This window comes from Sinohyriopsis cumingii, chromosome 3, assembly GCF_028554795.1.
Source record: "Sinohyriopsis cumingii isolate HCF-2022 chromosome 3, ASM2855479v2, whole genome shotgun sequence".
Classification (NCBI taxonomy): domain Eukaryota; kingdom Metazoa; phylum Mollusca; class Bivalvia; order Unionida; family Unionidae; genus Sinohyriopsis; species Sinohyriopsis cumingii.
Genome location: NC_142963.1, coordinates 129,569,812 through 129,586,752, shown reverse-complemented (window position 1 = coordinate 129,586,752; position 16,941 = coordinate 129,569,812). Strand labels below are relative to the sequence as shown.

The window sequence follows — 16,941 nt, the reverse complement described above, 5'->3', positions numbered from 1 at the left end:
TATAATGAATTCATTAAAAAACAGAAAATGTATTATTTTTTAAAAGAAAATGTATTTTTTAAATAAAAAAACTGTTGTTCTTAAAACCTGCTGATAAGCTGTTGTGTCGGTCAGAAAGGGTCTTGAAGCTTGCTAGGATTTATACAGGTCATGCTTGGAAGATTTAGTGATCTGTGTGATCATAAATACCAATACTAAACCCACACGAGTAAAGGATAAAATGCAGGTCACAGTGACCACTGGCTTTATGGATATAGTAATTACAGGGATGAATCCAGCTGTAAAGTTCCATGATTAGAACATTATCAAACTTTTAATGCAAATTGTCAACAAAGTCATGGGAGCATGAAGTATAGGTCATTGAGACCACCTTCAGTAAAAAAGATTTAGAACTAACCAAGATGCATCCACTTACCAAGTTTCATGATTCAAGGGTAGGACAGTATTCACATAATGATCCAAAAACACAGAATTTAACACCCCCACCAGTAAAATGTAAAATATGAGGCATAATGACCTACAAATGAAATGAGTATTGCTCAAGAAGATGCATCCTGAAGTTTCTTGAGTCTAGATAAGAACAGTACACAACATGCCAAAAAAATACCCTAAAATATGAAATACTGGTCACAGTGACCTTGTATGGTAGGGTGCAGTACTAAGGGATATTTAGTCACCTAGTTCAATGATTAAATTGTCAACAGTAAAGGCTTACACATCACAGTGACATACTTTAAAAGATGAATGTACAACTGTCAGTCAGATGGACACTGAACAAGTTTCATGATTCCAGGCATTAGGGCATAACCGACTTTTGATCCGGAAATTGGATTCCACCGGATAGTATGAACTTCCGATTAATCGGAGTCGGACAAGGCAGGAACGACCGATTCGGATAATAAAAATAATAAAGTTGAATTTCTATAGCACCATGTCTAACACTGCGTGTCATTCGATAGTGCGTTAATAAAGTTAAATAAGAAGTCAGAAAAGTCCAATATGGTCAACACAACGGGGTGAAACGATAATACTTGAGTTAGACCGAAAGATTTAAATTTATTAAAATATATAATACAGTCCTACCCGTTTATGTCAACATCCTCAATAATGAAGGCATAATATTGAATACATTGACACATGCTAATGAGGTATTAAAAGAAAATGATTCCGCAAGAGGCCAACTTTATAGGACCAAACAAAAGCCTGTTTTATTTTTATTTGACCGCGACATTAAAGCATGGCGGCAAGATCAACTAATTGTTGAATAAAGTACAGGATGGAACTGGCCGCTTGCCGACATAAATGATTAAGGCGGGAAAATAAAAGCCTGGCGGCAAGATCAACTAATTGTTGAACAAAGAATGGGTCGGAACTGGCAAAAAAATAAAAAATTTCATGGATTCTTTGTGGCTTTGAACTTCATTGCATTTTGCTATAGTCCTGCCATATCCTTCCCCTTGTGACATCGGTGTGATATGCAAAACGTGTGTAACACGGTTTAAAAAGTTAATTTGAAAAACCTTTTAATTTAGCATTTCCGATTAATTGAATCGTATCCGGAATCGGAAAAATTTCATGCCCAAAATCCAGAATCGGAAATCAGTAGAAAAATGCTAATCGGTTATGCCCTACCAGGCATAACAATATTAAACAGTGAACAAAACCAGAGTGTAATCAATGAATACATTTCTCAACTCTACTTTCACTAGAAATGAAGATCCCATTGAACCTCTTTCATTTCAATGAGTGTGGTAGTAACATAGACGAATATGATCATCAATTTCATGAACAATCCTGAGAAATGAACATCAAAGACAAAATTCAACCAATTCAGTGAAACATAAAATATGTGTGTTATTGACCTACTACTGAAATGAGGGAGTATTATTCATAAAGATATACATCATTGTTTTGTGATTCCACATGCACACAGTATGCACAAAGCATGTCAAAAATCTACGTGGACATGTGCGAAATGCAACAACTTAACCTAAGCCAGTAATATGTGAAATATAGGTCACCTAGTTGAAGGAGTACATCATGGACACTAAAAATGTGACAAATCAGTGCACAGTGACATTCTTTTGTGGTATGGGCATGGTACTAATAGAAATACGTGCAATCATGTAATTTGATGATTCTAGCACGATAAATAAAACGCAACACTGAACCAAAGTCGGTGAAGAATAAAATACAGATCACAGTGACCTATATGATGAAAGTGTAGTACTCATAAACGTGCATTTCCTCAACAAATTTAATGAATCTAGGTATAACAGTATATATAGAGGGCACTACAATCTATTTGGTTAAAAGCTAAATACAAAACTTCAGCCAGCACAATGTGAAATGTAGGTCACAGTGACATTCTTTTGTTGCAGGGAGGCACACAAAATACTTTTGAGAAAAGACACACAAGATCTTTCAAAAGGTGTAATCAATAAATTTTGAAAATTATTTCAAGGTGACAAACTGGTTGCAACAGCAAATGGCATATTATAATATTTAAGAAGTTGCATAAATGTAACTTTAAAGCTCAAATGAAAAGAAGTAATTCTATTTATTATATAATTTGAATGATGCTGCCATGTCACTGTGACATATAACAATGTTTATGACATCAATAATTATAAAAATAATAATCCTTTTCTATTTGCCAATTCTTTAATTCTTACCGGCATCTTCCAGGAGCAAAGCCACTAGGTTTTGAGGCAGATTGTTCTGAGAGCTGCCGAGTAAAGGAGGACTTTCTGCCATGGAATTTCTGGTCCAAGGAATCGAGTCGTTCTCGGTGGGAAGTACGAATATTTTCCTTTTGCTTTGTGTTCTGAGATAAATCTGGTAATGATGGTGCTTTAACCATGTCTTCTGTTTCAGATGAAGAACCATGATCCCCTGACAAAAATCGATGTTTATTTGTAGGAAAGAGATGAGGAATTCTGTCCTTTTCATCTAAATCATCAATTGTCTTAGTTTCAATGCCTTCATCAAAGTATTCATTGAATATGCTATTACTACGCGCCTCATGGAACACTTTTTTGATTTCATGATGTGAACTGGAAGATGTCTGTATATTTATAAGTGACTCAGATGGTATAAAACTGGTACAAGCTTTTAAATCAAGTTTCAAGTCTACAGTTTTCTTTCCCGAAGTTTGAAACTGGCCACTAGGTGATGTAATGGCCCTTTGAACAAGTTGGACATCTTGAACTTTAATTTCTTCCATTATACAAGCTTCAGAAAGACGACATTCCTTCAAAGTACTAGTGAAACCTTCATCTACTGAGTGACACTCCTGAGATTCAAAAATTTCTTTGTTACTGCCAACTGGAACATTTTCTCCTAAGCTTGAGAAATATCCCACATCTCCAGTTTCATGATTTTCTTCCCGTAACTGAATCTCTCCCTGGGGTCTTTGAGCATCACAGATGCAAACATTCTTAACTTCTAAATCATAGAACACACTTTTACCATAGTGATTTTTAATTACGCTGGCTTCTTGTCTCGTGTTGCATGATGAGCAGTTTAGACAAGAGACAGCTCCCAATTGCGGCATTGCATACCTATTACTATTACAATCCTCCTCAATTTTTCCAATGTCAATGTCATTGGATTTTTGCATTATGTCCTTTTCCACATCACCTGGGCTTTCCACAAACGTAAGCCTCTCCAGGACAGAATCTAAATGGCCTGTCTCAGAAGTTTCAAGAATATCACTACAACGAATGAAATAACTTAGCATATAGATGATTTTTTTCACCAGTTCAGCTTTTTTCCCAACCACAACAGTTCTAGACAGTCTAAGAGGAAATCCTATAGCACCATATAAATCGCTGGAAAAAAAAACAACAAAAGATACTCAATTCGAATGAAAATAATTTCACAGACAAAACTACCCTAGATAAATATTTTGTAGCTCAGCAACTGAGAAACAATATAGAACCTCTTTAATGTTGTTTATAAAATTCATTACATAATACCCATAAAAATACCCTAGATAAATATTTTGTAGCTCAGCGACTGAGAAACAATATAGACCTCTTTAATGTTGTTTATAAAAGTCACTGCATAAAAAGAATAAGTCATCTTTAATATTTGTCATCTATTGAAACATAAGCACGTAACATGTTGCCAAATGCTGAAACTATGCATTCAAAAAGTATCTTATTTAAATGATTTAACTTTCTACTATCCTGCAAGACACTGGACCTTTCTGCTATTTGCAGTTATGTGCATGAATTGTGAAATTCACTGTTGAGTTGGAACGTTGGAGAGAAAGAGTACACTGATTCTATGAAACTGGATGACAATTTATATGACCGTCGTTTGCAACATTTTGGTGTACTTTGATATTTTTTAAACAGTTTAAATTCATCAGCTTTGAAGATTGAGATTCTAGAATGTAGATATACAGACAGACATGCACATGAAATACAAAATGGCTGCTGTTTCAAGCTTCCACTAAGGAAGGTGCAACCAAAACATAAACTCTGAAACTAGTGCTGTAAATTCACTATTTTTCATGGGTACCAATTTTATGAAATTTGTGGCTGCAAATATTGAAAGGCCCATTGCATCAAGATGCTTCCTTTGGTCAAGTCCTCCTTTAGCTGCAAAGTGGAAAATTTAAATAGGCAAATCTTAAAAACTTTATCGTTGACGTTAATCTAGGGTGTAGATGGCCATACACATGGGCATATGGAGGGACAGCTGAATAACTGAATTCATGGTAAATATGACAGAGACATAGTGTGAATATTGATATTTTAGTACTGTCTGTCTGATATCTTATTCTTAAAATAGCTTTGAAACATTGCAATGAATTGTTTACTACAATCAACTTACCCAAGTTGAGCCCACAGTGGGTTATAAGGGTGAGTTTTGGCCAATGTGTCAACCTGGAAAAAAAACGTTTAATTAAATTTTTAAATATGATACCTAGAGACAGCATCATCTAATAATGTTGGTTATGTATTTTGTCAGAGGCGGTATATTACTTTATCATAAATAAGAAAAGAACAGCCACATAGAGTTCTTTTGAGAACATTTTGATAAAGTACATGAGGAACCACTATTCAACGGGCTTATTCACAACTTCACAGTACATGAGGAGCCACTATTCAATGGGCTTATTCACAATTTCACAGTACATGAGGAGCCACTATTCAATGGGCTTATTTACAACTTCACAGTACATGAGGAGCCACTATTCAATGGGCTTATTTACAACTACACATCATTTAAAAGAAAATCTTAAGATCCATTCACAAATTGTTTGACAAGTTTTAAGCATCCCACATGACAAACTGAGTCAGCCTTTTTTGCATTTCTACTTGAGGCAACAGCTTTGGGTTGAGTGCAGTTTGATTTTTAAATCTCATTCAACCAATAAGAATCTGACAGACCGACATTTCATTCTGTCACAAGAAAGCCTAATGAGACTTTGATAAAACAGCTAGCAATTTATTACTTGCTTAGATATTCAAAATCTCTTCAAATCAGAAAATCTTGCAATACAAGAAAACTACCAACAGCAGTATGGCTGACTGCAAACCATGAAAGCTTATGATTATTTTTATTTAGCCAGGACTGACCTTTGATGATTTTTTTCTCATTCCTTTGAACCAGACTGACACATTTAAATACCAACAAAAGTTAACTCTGCAAGCAACAGTCTAAAAAATGCCTTAAATGCAAAACATAACCCCTAGTTGTCAACGATACCTGTAGTATTCCTCATGAAGCAATTCCAAACCATGTTATGTCACTCCAAAGATAATAGTGCCCTAGAAAATGAGCTAAATGAAAAGGTCAACGAAAATCACCGGGCTCCAAAATGTAGGTAACTGTAATCACTGTAAGTGTCATTTGCTACACCACTCCGGTGGCCTAGTGGTTAGCCTGTCTGCCTTGGATGCAGGAGGTTGTGGGTTCGATCGCTGGCCGAGTCATACCAAAGATTTATAAAAATGGTACTAAGAGCTGCTCAGCATTAAGAGGTCAGTGTCAGGACTAGTTGGCCTGGTGTCAGGATAATCTGACTGGGTGGGACATCATGCTACATGTCTGCAGAATGATGCCCCAGTGCTAGACATCACTATAAACTGCCACACTGCAGACATCGTAGCGATATTGACTGAAAAATTGTTAAAGTGACGTTAAAAATCCCAATCACACACACTCGTTCTCTATATGATGCAACTAAATGTCAAATTATGTGACTATATGAGCAAAAGTGTCAAAGAAAATGACCTAGATGCAATCCCTAACCAAAAGAAACTAAAATTTAGCAGAAGGTAAGCACAAAACCCCAAAACATAGGTTGTTGTTGTTGTTGTAGGGTTTAACTCCTTTTTTCAGCACAAGATAGGCTATACATGGCGGCCAGTATAAATGGTGGAGGAAGAACACGGGTAACCCTTGGAAAGAACCACCGACCCACGAGATGCTACTGGCAAGCTTTCTCACATAACCACATTAGCCGAATCCGAGACTTGAACTCATGCAGACAGAGGTGAGATGGCAGTGATCCGTAACGGTGATTGCTTTAGACTACTCGGCCACTTGGGGCCCCCGAAACACAGGTCACAATGACCTAGGGTTCATACAGGTCTCTTATAATTGTTGTGACAGATTACATACCAAGTTCTGTGACTCCCCAGACAATGGTGCCTGACAAAAATAGCAAAATGCAAAGGTTATCAATGGACTGTGAAATGTGTCACAGAACAAAAAACTAAAAAACATTGAAAGTTATCTAAATACCAACTTATGTGATTATGAGTAAGCTGGTACGAAAATTTACACAAATGCAAACATTTTCCTGAGCATTGACACCAGACGGACATCCATCATCATTCCAAGTGCCTGATTTGCTTTGCAACCCAGTGCAAAACTGAAGCCATGCAAAATAAAAAACTAAAGGGTGAAAAATATTTTTTAAAGACTGCAGAATACACTTTTTATTTAGTTTTCATATAAAGTGAAGAAGAAAAATAATCAAAACTCACTCAAGTATAAAATATGTAACCAATGTCTAGATTTGGGTGTGGGTAGATCACTACATGACCAATAGTTTGCCTAATGTAGATACATACCTTCACCTTGTTTCTTGTCTGCAGCATGACCAGTAATAGATTTTATGATGGTATAATCAAACTAAAATGTTTGGTTCTTGACCCTAATACAAACATACACTTGTCCATGTGTATCCATAACCAAAAACATTCTATACCTGGTGATGGGGGTGGGGTGGAATGGAAGAGAAATGATAATGTGTTTCCTTACCCATTTTGCAGAGTGTTTATCAAGATATGTGTTGGATGGGGTCCCTCCAGCTGGCGTGACAGTTGGAACCCATGCAAGGTGATGAGTTAATACTGCAGTAACCACAGTGCTAATGAAACTGAAATAAACAAATTACACATAAGGATGATGTTAGAAATTGCAAGCTGAGGATGATGTTAGATACTGCAAGATGAAACCCAGGGCCATTTACTGTCCCAGTCCAGATATGTTATCATTGCAGCAATACATCTGAACCCTTCTGATATGCAATGCACCAGACTCTATATGCTTGTTATCCTTCCAACTATCCTTAGAAATTGAATGCTAAATAAACATTCTATCACCTAATTTCAAGACCTATCACTCCAATGATATCTTACCACTTCTTGGGAAAGTAATTGTGCATTTAAGATAATCTTCTTGGGAAAGTAATTGTGTAATTAAAATAATCCAAAATAATTACCAATTTACATAGCCATTATCTTTTGTACCTGGCTTGACCCAACTGCTCAGATATCTTTAATGGCTGTGCAGTTATGCTCTGAAAGAAATTTGTGATGCTGGATGGATGGACAAAGCATGAAAAATAGGTCACAGTGACTTACTTTTAGTATGAAGGTGTACCACTCCTCAAAGTGCAACCAAAACAACTTTCAAGAATGCAGAGGCAATAGTACATAAGAAGGTGTACATGTGTTGTTGCTAATGCTACCGATTCTGATGACTATGACACCTGAAGCATAGCATAAACTCGTCTGCATTTAGTGCAGTTTAAGCTAAAACTGTATTTCATTTACTTATTTACTGCATATTTTGACATGATTTTGGGAGCAGGCAACAGATAGTGCATTCAATACTAGACAAAGTCTGATATAATTCAATAAATCAATAGTTACTTAAGTTAATCCCTAAATATCTTGTGATTGTTTTCCAAAACATGTGCACTACTTATCTAAATTCAGCATAAAATAGCCAACAGAAAGGAAGCATTAAAAAAATAGGCATTTAATACTTACAACTGTGTGTTCTTATTTTCATAATTTTTGACTAAACTCATGAATTCATTGAGGAACTTTTCACACAGGACGTAGCGATAGTTACTGAAGGACATCATACTCAACCAGACAGGTTCCGAAAGACGAGGCGCTGTATACAGGTCAAATATATTCTGGCGGAATCTTTCAAAAGCCTAAAATACAATGGAAATTATTGGCTTTCATTACTAGCTGTGACTTGTCTGAAACACTAAGGTCTTGCTTATATACAGCTGAACTCTTCTAAAAGGACAAATCATGACAGAAGAAATAATTACCTCTTAATACAGAAAGGTGCTTCATACAGGTTAATTTTCTCTATAACTGGGTCATAGTGACCCAAAAATGAGGCTTAATAAGACATGCCTCAAAGATGAACCCTCAGGCAATTTAGACTCTATTTCAACTGAAAAATCAATGGTAGAGCACAATTTCTGACAAGTGAAACAAACTAATGAAACAAACAAAAAAAGAACAAAAATGTGTACAGAATGCATAGTATAACCATTATGATTGTACAGAATGCAAAGAATGACCATTATAGATGTACAGGGAGCATAGTATGACCATTATGATTGTACAGAATGCACAGTATAACAATTATGATTGTACAGGGAGCATAGTATAACCATTATGATTGTACAGAATGCATAGTTTGACCATTATGATTGTACAGGGAGCATAGTATGACCATTATGACTGTATAGGGAACATAGTATGACCATTATGACTGTACAGAATGCATAGTTTGACAATTATGATTGTACAGAATGCATAGTTTGACCATTATGATTGTACAGAATGCATAGTTTGACCATTATGATTGTACAGGGAGCATAGTATAACCATTATGATTGTACAGAGAGCATAGTATGACCACTATGATTGTACAGGGAGCATAGTATGACCATTACGATTGTACAGAATGCATAGTTTGACCATTATGATTGTACAGGGAGCATAGTATGACCATTATGATTGTACAGTCAGCATAGTATGACCATTATGATTGTATAGGGATCATAGTATAACCATTATGACTGTACAAAATGCAAAGTATAACCATTATGATTGTACAGGGAGCATATTATAACCATTATGACTGTACAAAATGCATAGTTTGACCATTATGATTGTATAGGTAGCATAGTATGACCATTATGATTGTGTGTGATTAGGATTTTCAACGTAGTTTTTAACAATTTTTCAGTCATATCGCTATGATATCTGCAGTGTGGCAGTTTATAGTGATGTCTTGCACTAGGGCATCTTGCCGCAGACATGTAGCGTGATGTCCCACCCAGTTACATTACCCTGACACCATGTCAACCAGTCCTAACACTAACCTCTTAACGCTTTGCACCAAGCGAGGTAGAAGTTAGTGCCATTTTTGTAAGTCTTTGGTATGACTTGGCTGGGGTTCAAACCCATGACCTCCCGCTTCCGAGACAGATGCTATAACCACTAGGCCACTGGAGCAATCCCATTATGATTGTACAGGGAGCATAGTAGAACCATTACGATTATACAGAATATATAGTATAACCATTATTATTGTACAGGATGCGTAGTATGACCATCATGAAAGTACAGGATGCAAAGTATAACCATTATGATTGTACAGGGAGCATAGGAGAACCACTACGATTGTACAGAATGCATAGTATAACCATTATTATCGTACAGGATACAAAGTATGACCATTATTATTGTACAGAATGCTTAGTAGCATAGCATAACCATTAAGATTGTACAGGGAGCACAGTATAACCATTATGATTGATCAGAATGCACAGTATAACAATTATGATTGTACAGGGAGCATAGTATAACCATTATGATTGTACAGGGAGCATAGTATAACCATTATGATTGTACAGTGAGCATAGTATAATCATTATGACTGTACAGAATGCAAAGTATAACCATTATGATTGTACAGGGAGCATATTATAACCATTATGATTGTACTGAGAGCATAGTAAAACCATTATTATTGTACAGGATGCATAGTATGACCATTGTGAAAGTACAGGATGCAAAGTATGACCATTATGATTGTACAGAATGCAAAGTATAACCATTATGATCGTACTGGGAGCAATAGTATAACCATTATGATTGTACAGAATGCATAATATAACCATTATGATTGTACAGAATGCACAGTATAACAATTATGATTGTATAGGGAGAATAGTATAACCATTATGATTGTACAGAATGCATAGTAATACCATTATGATTGTACAGGGAGAATAGTATAACCATTATGATTGTACAGAATGCATAGTATAACCATTATGATTGTAGAGAATGCATAATATAATAATAATATATATAGTATAACCATTATGCAAGAATTTAACAAAATAAATAACCCCAGTAGATACAGTATTAAATAATACCTACCGCTTTAACAATAGTGTGAAAATTCTTTTTATTGTAAAGACCCCTCTCTATTTCTATTCTCAGCCTCTCCAAATGACTCTCAAAAAGTGTGATGTGTGAGAAGAAAAATGTTTCAAAAGACCTGCAAAACAAAAATATAATATCTATTACAACAACTTTTTCCCATCAAAATATAGGAATAAATTCTATTAAATTTGCCATGGTTTCTTTTAAGCTCAGTTATTAATCTACAAAAAGTACCTACAGTAGGCATATTTTTGTGCAAATGTATTAATACAAAGGCATTATAAATTTTAGTCAATGATGAAAACCTTTCAACAGTTAAGACTTGGTGCAGTAAAAGGTCAATTATCTTGACACCACTTATCTTGACATGCTGATGATACAGTGTTGAATTGATCACACTGACTGTGTCCCACTGATTATATGGATTAACAGTGTGTCCCATTGATTATACAGACTAACAGTGTCCCTGAATTATACAGACTAACAGTATCCCATTGATTATACAGACTGACAGTGTCCCACTGATTATACAGACTAACAGTGTCCCTTAATTATACAGACTAACAGTATCCCATTGATCATACAGACTAACAGTGTCCCACTGATCATATGGATTAACAGTGTCCCATTCATCATACAGACTAACAGTGTGTCCCATTGATCATATGGATTAACAGTGTGTCCCACTGATTATACAGACTAACAGTGTCCCTTAATTATACAGACTAACAGTGTCCCATTGATCATACAGACTAACATTGTGTCCCACTGATCATATGGATTAACAGTGTCCCATTCATCATACAGACTAACAGTGTGTCCCATTGATCATATGGATTAACAGTGTGTCCCACTGATTATACAGACTAACAGTGTCCCTTAATTATACAGACTAACAGTGTCCCATTGATCATACAGACTAACATTGTGTCCCACTGATCATATGGATTAACAGTGTCCCATTCATCATACAGACTAACAGTGTGTCCCATTGATCATATGGATTAATAGTGTGTCCCACTGATCATACAGACTAACAGTGTGTCCTATTAATCATATGGATTAACAGTGTGTCACACTGATCATACATACTAACAGTGTGTCCCACCGATCATATGGATTAACAGTGTGACGCCTTTGATCATACAGACTAACAGTGTGCCCCATTGATCATACAGACTAACAGTGTCCCATTGATCATATGGATTAAGTGTTGCCGTGATTATACCAAAAGTGTCCATCAATTATATGGACTAATTATGTCTCATTAATCATACAGTCTATCATATTTTCATCTGTATAACTTGCACAGATATAAAATTCCACCCCAATTTTCCACACTGAATGAGGGAAAAAATATAGTTTTGCCACATCATGTGCAAGTAATATAACACATTTTAAAATCATTATAACTTTGCTTTGAAGTATGCGAATTGTGCTCTGATGAACAAATTGTTACACAATGTTTGAACTGTTTAAAATGAATCAGTGCTTGACTGTTACTCTGGTCTATGGTCTTTCTCCTGCACCCAATCATGGCAAAAATTTATTTCTAAAGATAAAGAATGAAAAAAGTAGCAATATTGAAAGTGTATCTTTCTGAATTTCTAAACAGTCCTTAAAAAGGCAGTTTTAAGGTTTGCTTTCTTGATGGAGTTCAGTCTGTTGCATCTAATCTCTCCCTATCATCATCACTCTAGAGAAGTCGAAATTTGTTTTCATCTGCCATTCTTCTCCACTCCATAACTGAGACTCTCCTATAAATGAATTTCCTCCTAGTGGCTCTTTTACCATGTGCTTATGCAAAAGTCAATTTATTTTCAATGGGTGCATTTTAATGACTTCATAAATTTGAAAATTCCTTGTGTATTTAATCACTTGTGCATCGACACTGCACATAAGTTACAAATATAGCCATTCCCTGACAATTTGTAAATTTTTTCCAAAATCTTTGTTAACTCATTAACCCCATGGTGCCACTTTTACACAGCAGGAGGTAGTAGCCTACTGCCGAACTCTGTAGCGTCAAGATCGTATAAGATACACTAAAGTGGGTGGTATCATAGAAAGGTATACAGATGTAGCTCTACAATGATACCAAATAATCTGGACGTTCTAGTTGCACTACAAAATACAGAGAGATAAACCTAATTTTTTTGACCCAAAATTCGCTTGTGGTTGGAATCCGATTTTGTGTCCGGATTTTAGACTTTTTAGCCTCAGACCTAAAGCAGACTGGTCTCAACAGCACACAGACAGGTGAACCTTTGCAAAAAGTAGGATAAGATGGGCATGTGGAATAAAGAGTGGTCTTGATTAAAAAATGATGGTTCCTTTAAGAAGAAAAAAAAGAACTCCAACTTTTACCCTTCTGCTCATGCAGGAGTAAAATAGCCAATGAAAAACGATGTTTCTAACACAACTAGGCATTATGTTAATGGGAAATCTCTTGGAAGTCAATGTATTAGGATGGATTCAGAAATAGCCCCCAAAATGTGTTTCCTACTCACATTTCAGGCAAATATGACAAAAACCTCCAGGGGTTAATGAGTTAAATATTCACAATATTTACAAATAAATAAACTGCAATTAGTTACAATCCCAAGAATGAATATAACTGAAAAAAAATAGGTCATGAGTAAACACTGTTAACTGCCTTAATAGTTGGATCTAAGGGAAAAATCTGGTAAATAATGTGGGCTCGATAAAGATGAATTAATTTTGGTATACGTAAGGTACTGAAAGAACTTAAGACTACACATTTGAACTGTTGTGAAGTCAAATTCATACAAGCTTCAGGTACTTATAATCCAATATCACCACTCAAATGGAAAATGTGTTAAACTAATTCATTAGGAAAAAAATGTCCCCTAAAGATGTCTATGATGAGAAAATTAACACTGCTTCAAATCTAAATATTATATTTCAATTTGGCCATCAATAAGGAACTTAATTAATGAAGAAGAAATGTATCAGATCAACAGTTTTGGAATGCTGAACATTTATTTGTATGGTATTCATATTTGTTCTGCTGCAATGTGGTATTATGCACAGCATGACAGAATAGAACAATTAGTTACCAGTTTTATGTACATGTATTTCTGGTTGTGTCATAGAGCAAAAAGGTACACAGTGATGTGAAATGTTGTTGTTGTTGTAGGGTTTAATGCCATTTTTCAGCACAAGATAGGCTATACATTGTGGCCAGTATTAATGGTGGAGGAAGTACTCGGAGAAAACCCCAGAAAGAATCACCAACCCACGAAAAGCTACTGGCAAGCTTTTCACATACCCACACTGGCTGAATCCAAGACTCGAACCCACGCCGATAGAGGTGAGATGGCAGTGATCCGTAATGGTGAGTGCTTTAGACCATTTGGCCACTCGGGGCCCTGATGTGAAATAATTGTTGTTGTTGTAGGGTTTAATGCCATTTTTCAGCACACAATAGGCTATACATGGCGGCCAGTATTAATGGTGGAGGAAGAACCCAGGAAAACCCCGGAAAGAACCACTCTGGGCCTCCGATGTGAAATAAAATGTGTTTATTATCATAAATAATTAAAGAACAAGACTACTGAGGTTTGTAAGCAGTATTTTACCCTTTTTACTTAAGGCTACTAAATTTAGTTACAATGCAACAGATTTAATATTTTACAAGAGGTGACTATGACATGTAGGTAGCTTTAGTGTCTTGATCCTAACCACAGATCGACCTGGAAAATAAGTATTTTGGGTTTTTTCTCTCCATAAAACACTCCATCCAAGTAAAAATAAGTGTTATACACACCTAAAAATCAGCAACAGTATTCCACTGATTGAACAAACCAAGTATATTTTTCATCATATGGGCAAAGAGTATCCCCTTAATCATATGAACTAACAGTGTTACAATGATCATAATAACAGTATCCCCTTGATCATATGGACTAACAGTGTCACAATGATCATAACAATAGTGTCCCATTGATCATACAGACTAAGTGTTTCACTGGTCATGCAAACAGTGTTCCAATGACCATAAAGACTAATTAATAGAACGCTCCACTGACAATACAATTTACTATGTATATATTTATAACTTCACCAGATAACCTATTATATTGACAAAATCCATGTCTCCAACTGATCACGATAGTCAACACACTGCTCTGTAATAACAGTTTTATAAAATTAAGTGGATTCATGTGCATTAAGTAAATGATACTAAAATGTCTTTCATCAAACCCATGGTTTAACTCATTCGGCCCCAATCCCACCTGTAGGCATGATGAGGCTGTACCCTATTTCTGAGCTCTGCAGCATCAAGGTCATTTAAGATAACACCAAAGTGGCTGTTATTACAAACAAGCAGACAGATATAGCTCTACAATGATACCAAATAATCTGGAAGTTCTAGTTGCACTACAAAATAGAGAGGGAAAAACCTAATTTTTTGGACCTATTTTTTTTTTCACCCAAAATTTGCTCGTGGTTGGAATGCAATTTTGTGTTCGGATTTTAGACCTTTTGGCCTCAGATCTAAGGCAGACTGGTCTGAACTGCACACAGACTAGTGAACCTTTGCAAAAGCTAGGATAAGGTGGGCATTTGGGATAAAGAGTGGTCTCCATACGAAAATGTTGGGTCCATTAGGCAAACATTTTATTTTTTAAAAACTTTTACCCTTCTGCTCATGTGCAAGCAAAATAACCAATGGAAAACAATGTTTCTAATACAACTAGGCATTAGTCTCATGGAAAATCAGTTGAAAGCCGATGTATTATGATGTATTCAGAAATAGTCCCTAAAATGTCTCTCCTACTCGCATTTCAGGCAAAAACGACAGAAACTCCGGGGCCGAATGAGTTAAACCATTGAACATACCCATTATCTTTTCCATTAGATTCGTCTACAGTATCTAAAACGACACCAATGGCAATCTTGCATCTCTTTGGACGGGCTGGTGAAGTTGTCTGCAACAGGAAGAAAACACATCTCTGTCAGATATAACAGTCCCTACAGAAAATTTGTCAGTGTCATATTCATTACAGATACACTCTCCTTGTTCCCACTAGGTGGCCACTAGTCTCCCTAATGTTCAAGAGATGAAACTGTTGGGTCACTGGTAGCCGCCCAGACAGGATGCTAACATTTGTAGGGAAGGGTGGAGGGAATGACAGTACATGTAATGTGATCAGGTAAGTATTTTAGGAGGAACATAATTTACACAAAAATGTCCTTTGTCCATCAAATACATTACCTGATCACATCAAAATCAGGAGAATGGGTAAGAGGAGGAGAAAATGCCTGAGTATCCAAACTTAATCCACTTCAGAAGCACAAAGAGTGCTCTACTGAAAGGATGAACCTGTCCCTAAATGAAGTTAGTGCAATTGATGGTAGTGCATTAACACATGTGTGAGCACAATCCCATAAGGATCCCATACCTGATTACTGTCTTATATTCACAAAGTTTCCCGTGTGATTCCAGCAAAACCTGCAAGACCATGCCTGGGGGTTAGGTTACTGTCTGGGCGGCTACCAGTGACCCAACAGTTTCATCTCTTTACATTGCATGGCCATGGCATGCAAATAAAAGGTGTCAAAATTAGACAGACTATGCCAGCCATGTGACTCCACTATGTTGAAATTAGACAGACTATGCCAGCCATGTGACTCCAATATGTTGAAATTAGACAGACTATGCCAGCCATGTGACTCCACTATGTTGAAATTAGACAGACTATGCCAGCCATGTGACTCCACTGTTGAAATTAGACTATGCCAGCCATGTGACTCCACTATGTTGAAATTAGACAGACTATGCCAGCCATGTGACTCCACTATGTCTCAAATTAGGACATTACATAAAAAGGACAGGCTATAAAAACCTAAAATTACAGTTTGTCCTGTTGTCTGCTGACTTTTACCTTATGGTTGCCAACATATGGTATTGTATTTTCAAGGTTGTATAAATGATGTAACAGATTAAATTTTGTAACAAAGAAACATGTAAAAATGCAAAATAAAGTAAGAAAGCAATCTTCTATTAGTTTACAAAGATAAGTGTTAGAGGAAGATGAAATTGTAAAAAACAATTTACACTATTTAATAATGGGTAACAACAAAAGCTGAAAAGCAACCTGATGTGAAATGGAACCCTAATTTAAGAGCAAAAAATATGCTTCTTCATTTTATAGTAAAGTTATACTATTTCAAT

The 16,941-nt window shown here is 36.0% G+C and overlaps 1 protein-coding gene across 2 annotated transcripts in view; it reads right to left on the bottom strand.

Moving 5' to 3' along the window:
* LOC149803833 (folliculin-interacting protein 1-like) overlaps positions 1-16,941 on the bottom strand; it is a 57,148-nt gene that overhangs the window by 17,777 nt on the left and 22,430 nt on the right. For both annotated transcript variants that reach the window (XM_089953651.1, XM_089953650.1), the window contains exons 9-14: positions 15,606-15,694; positions 10,734-10,854; positions 8,304-8,476; positions 7,288-7,405; positions 4,846-4,898; positions 2,676-3,833 (exon numbers count right to left, since the gene is read on the bottom strand). In XM_089953651.1, coding sequence (XP_089809777.1) covers positions 2,676-3,833; positions 4,846-4,898; positions 7,288-7,405; positions 8,304-8,476; positions 10,734-10,854; positions 15,606-15,694 — 1,712 coding nt within the window. The remainder of the gene's footprint in view (positions 1-2,675; positions 3,834-4,845; positions 4,899-7,287; positions 7,406-8,303; positions 8,477-10,733; positions 10,855-15,605; positions 15,695-16,941) is intronic.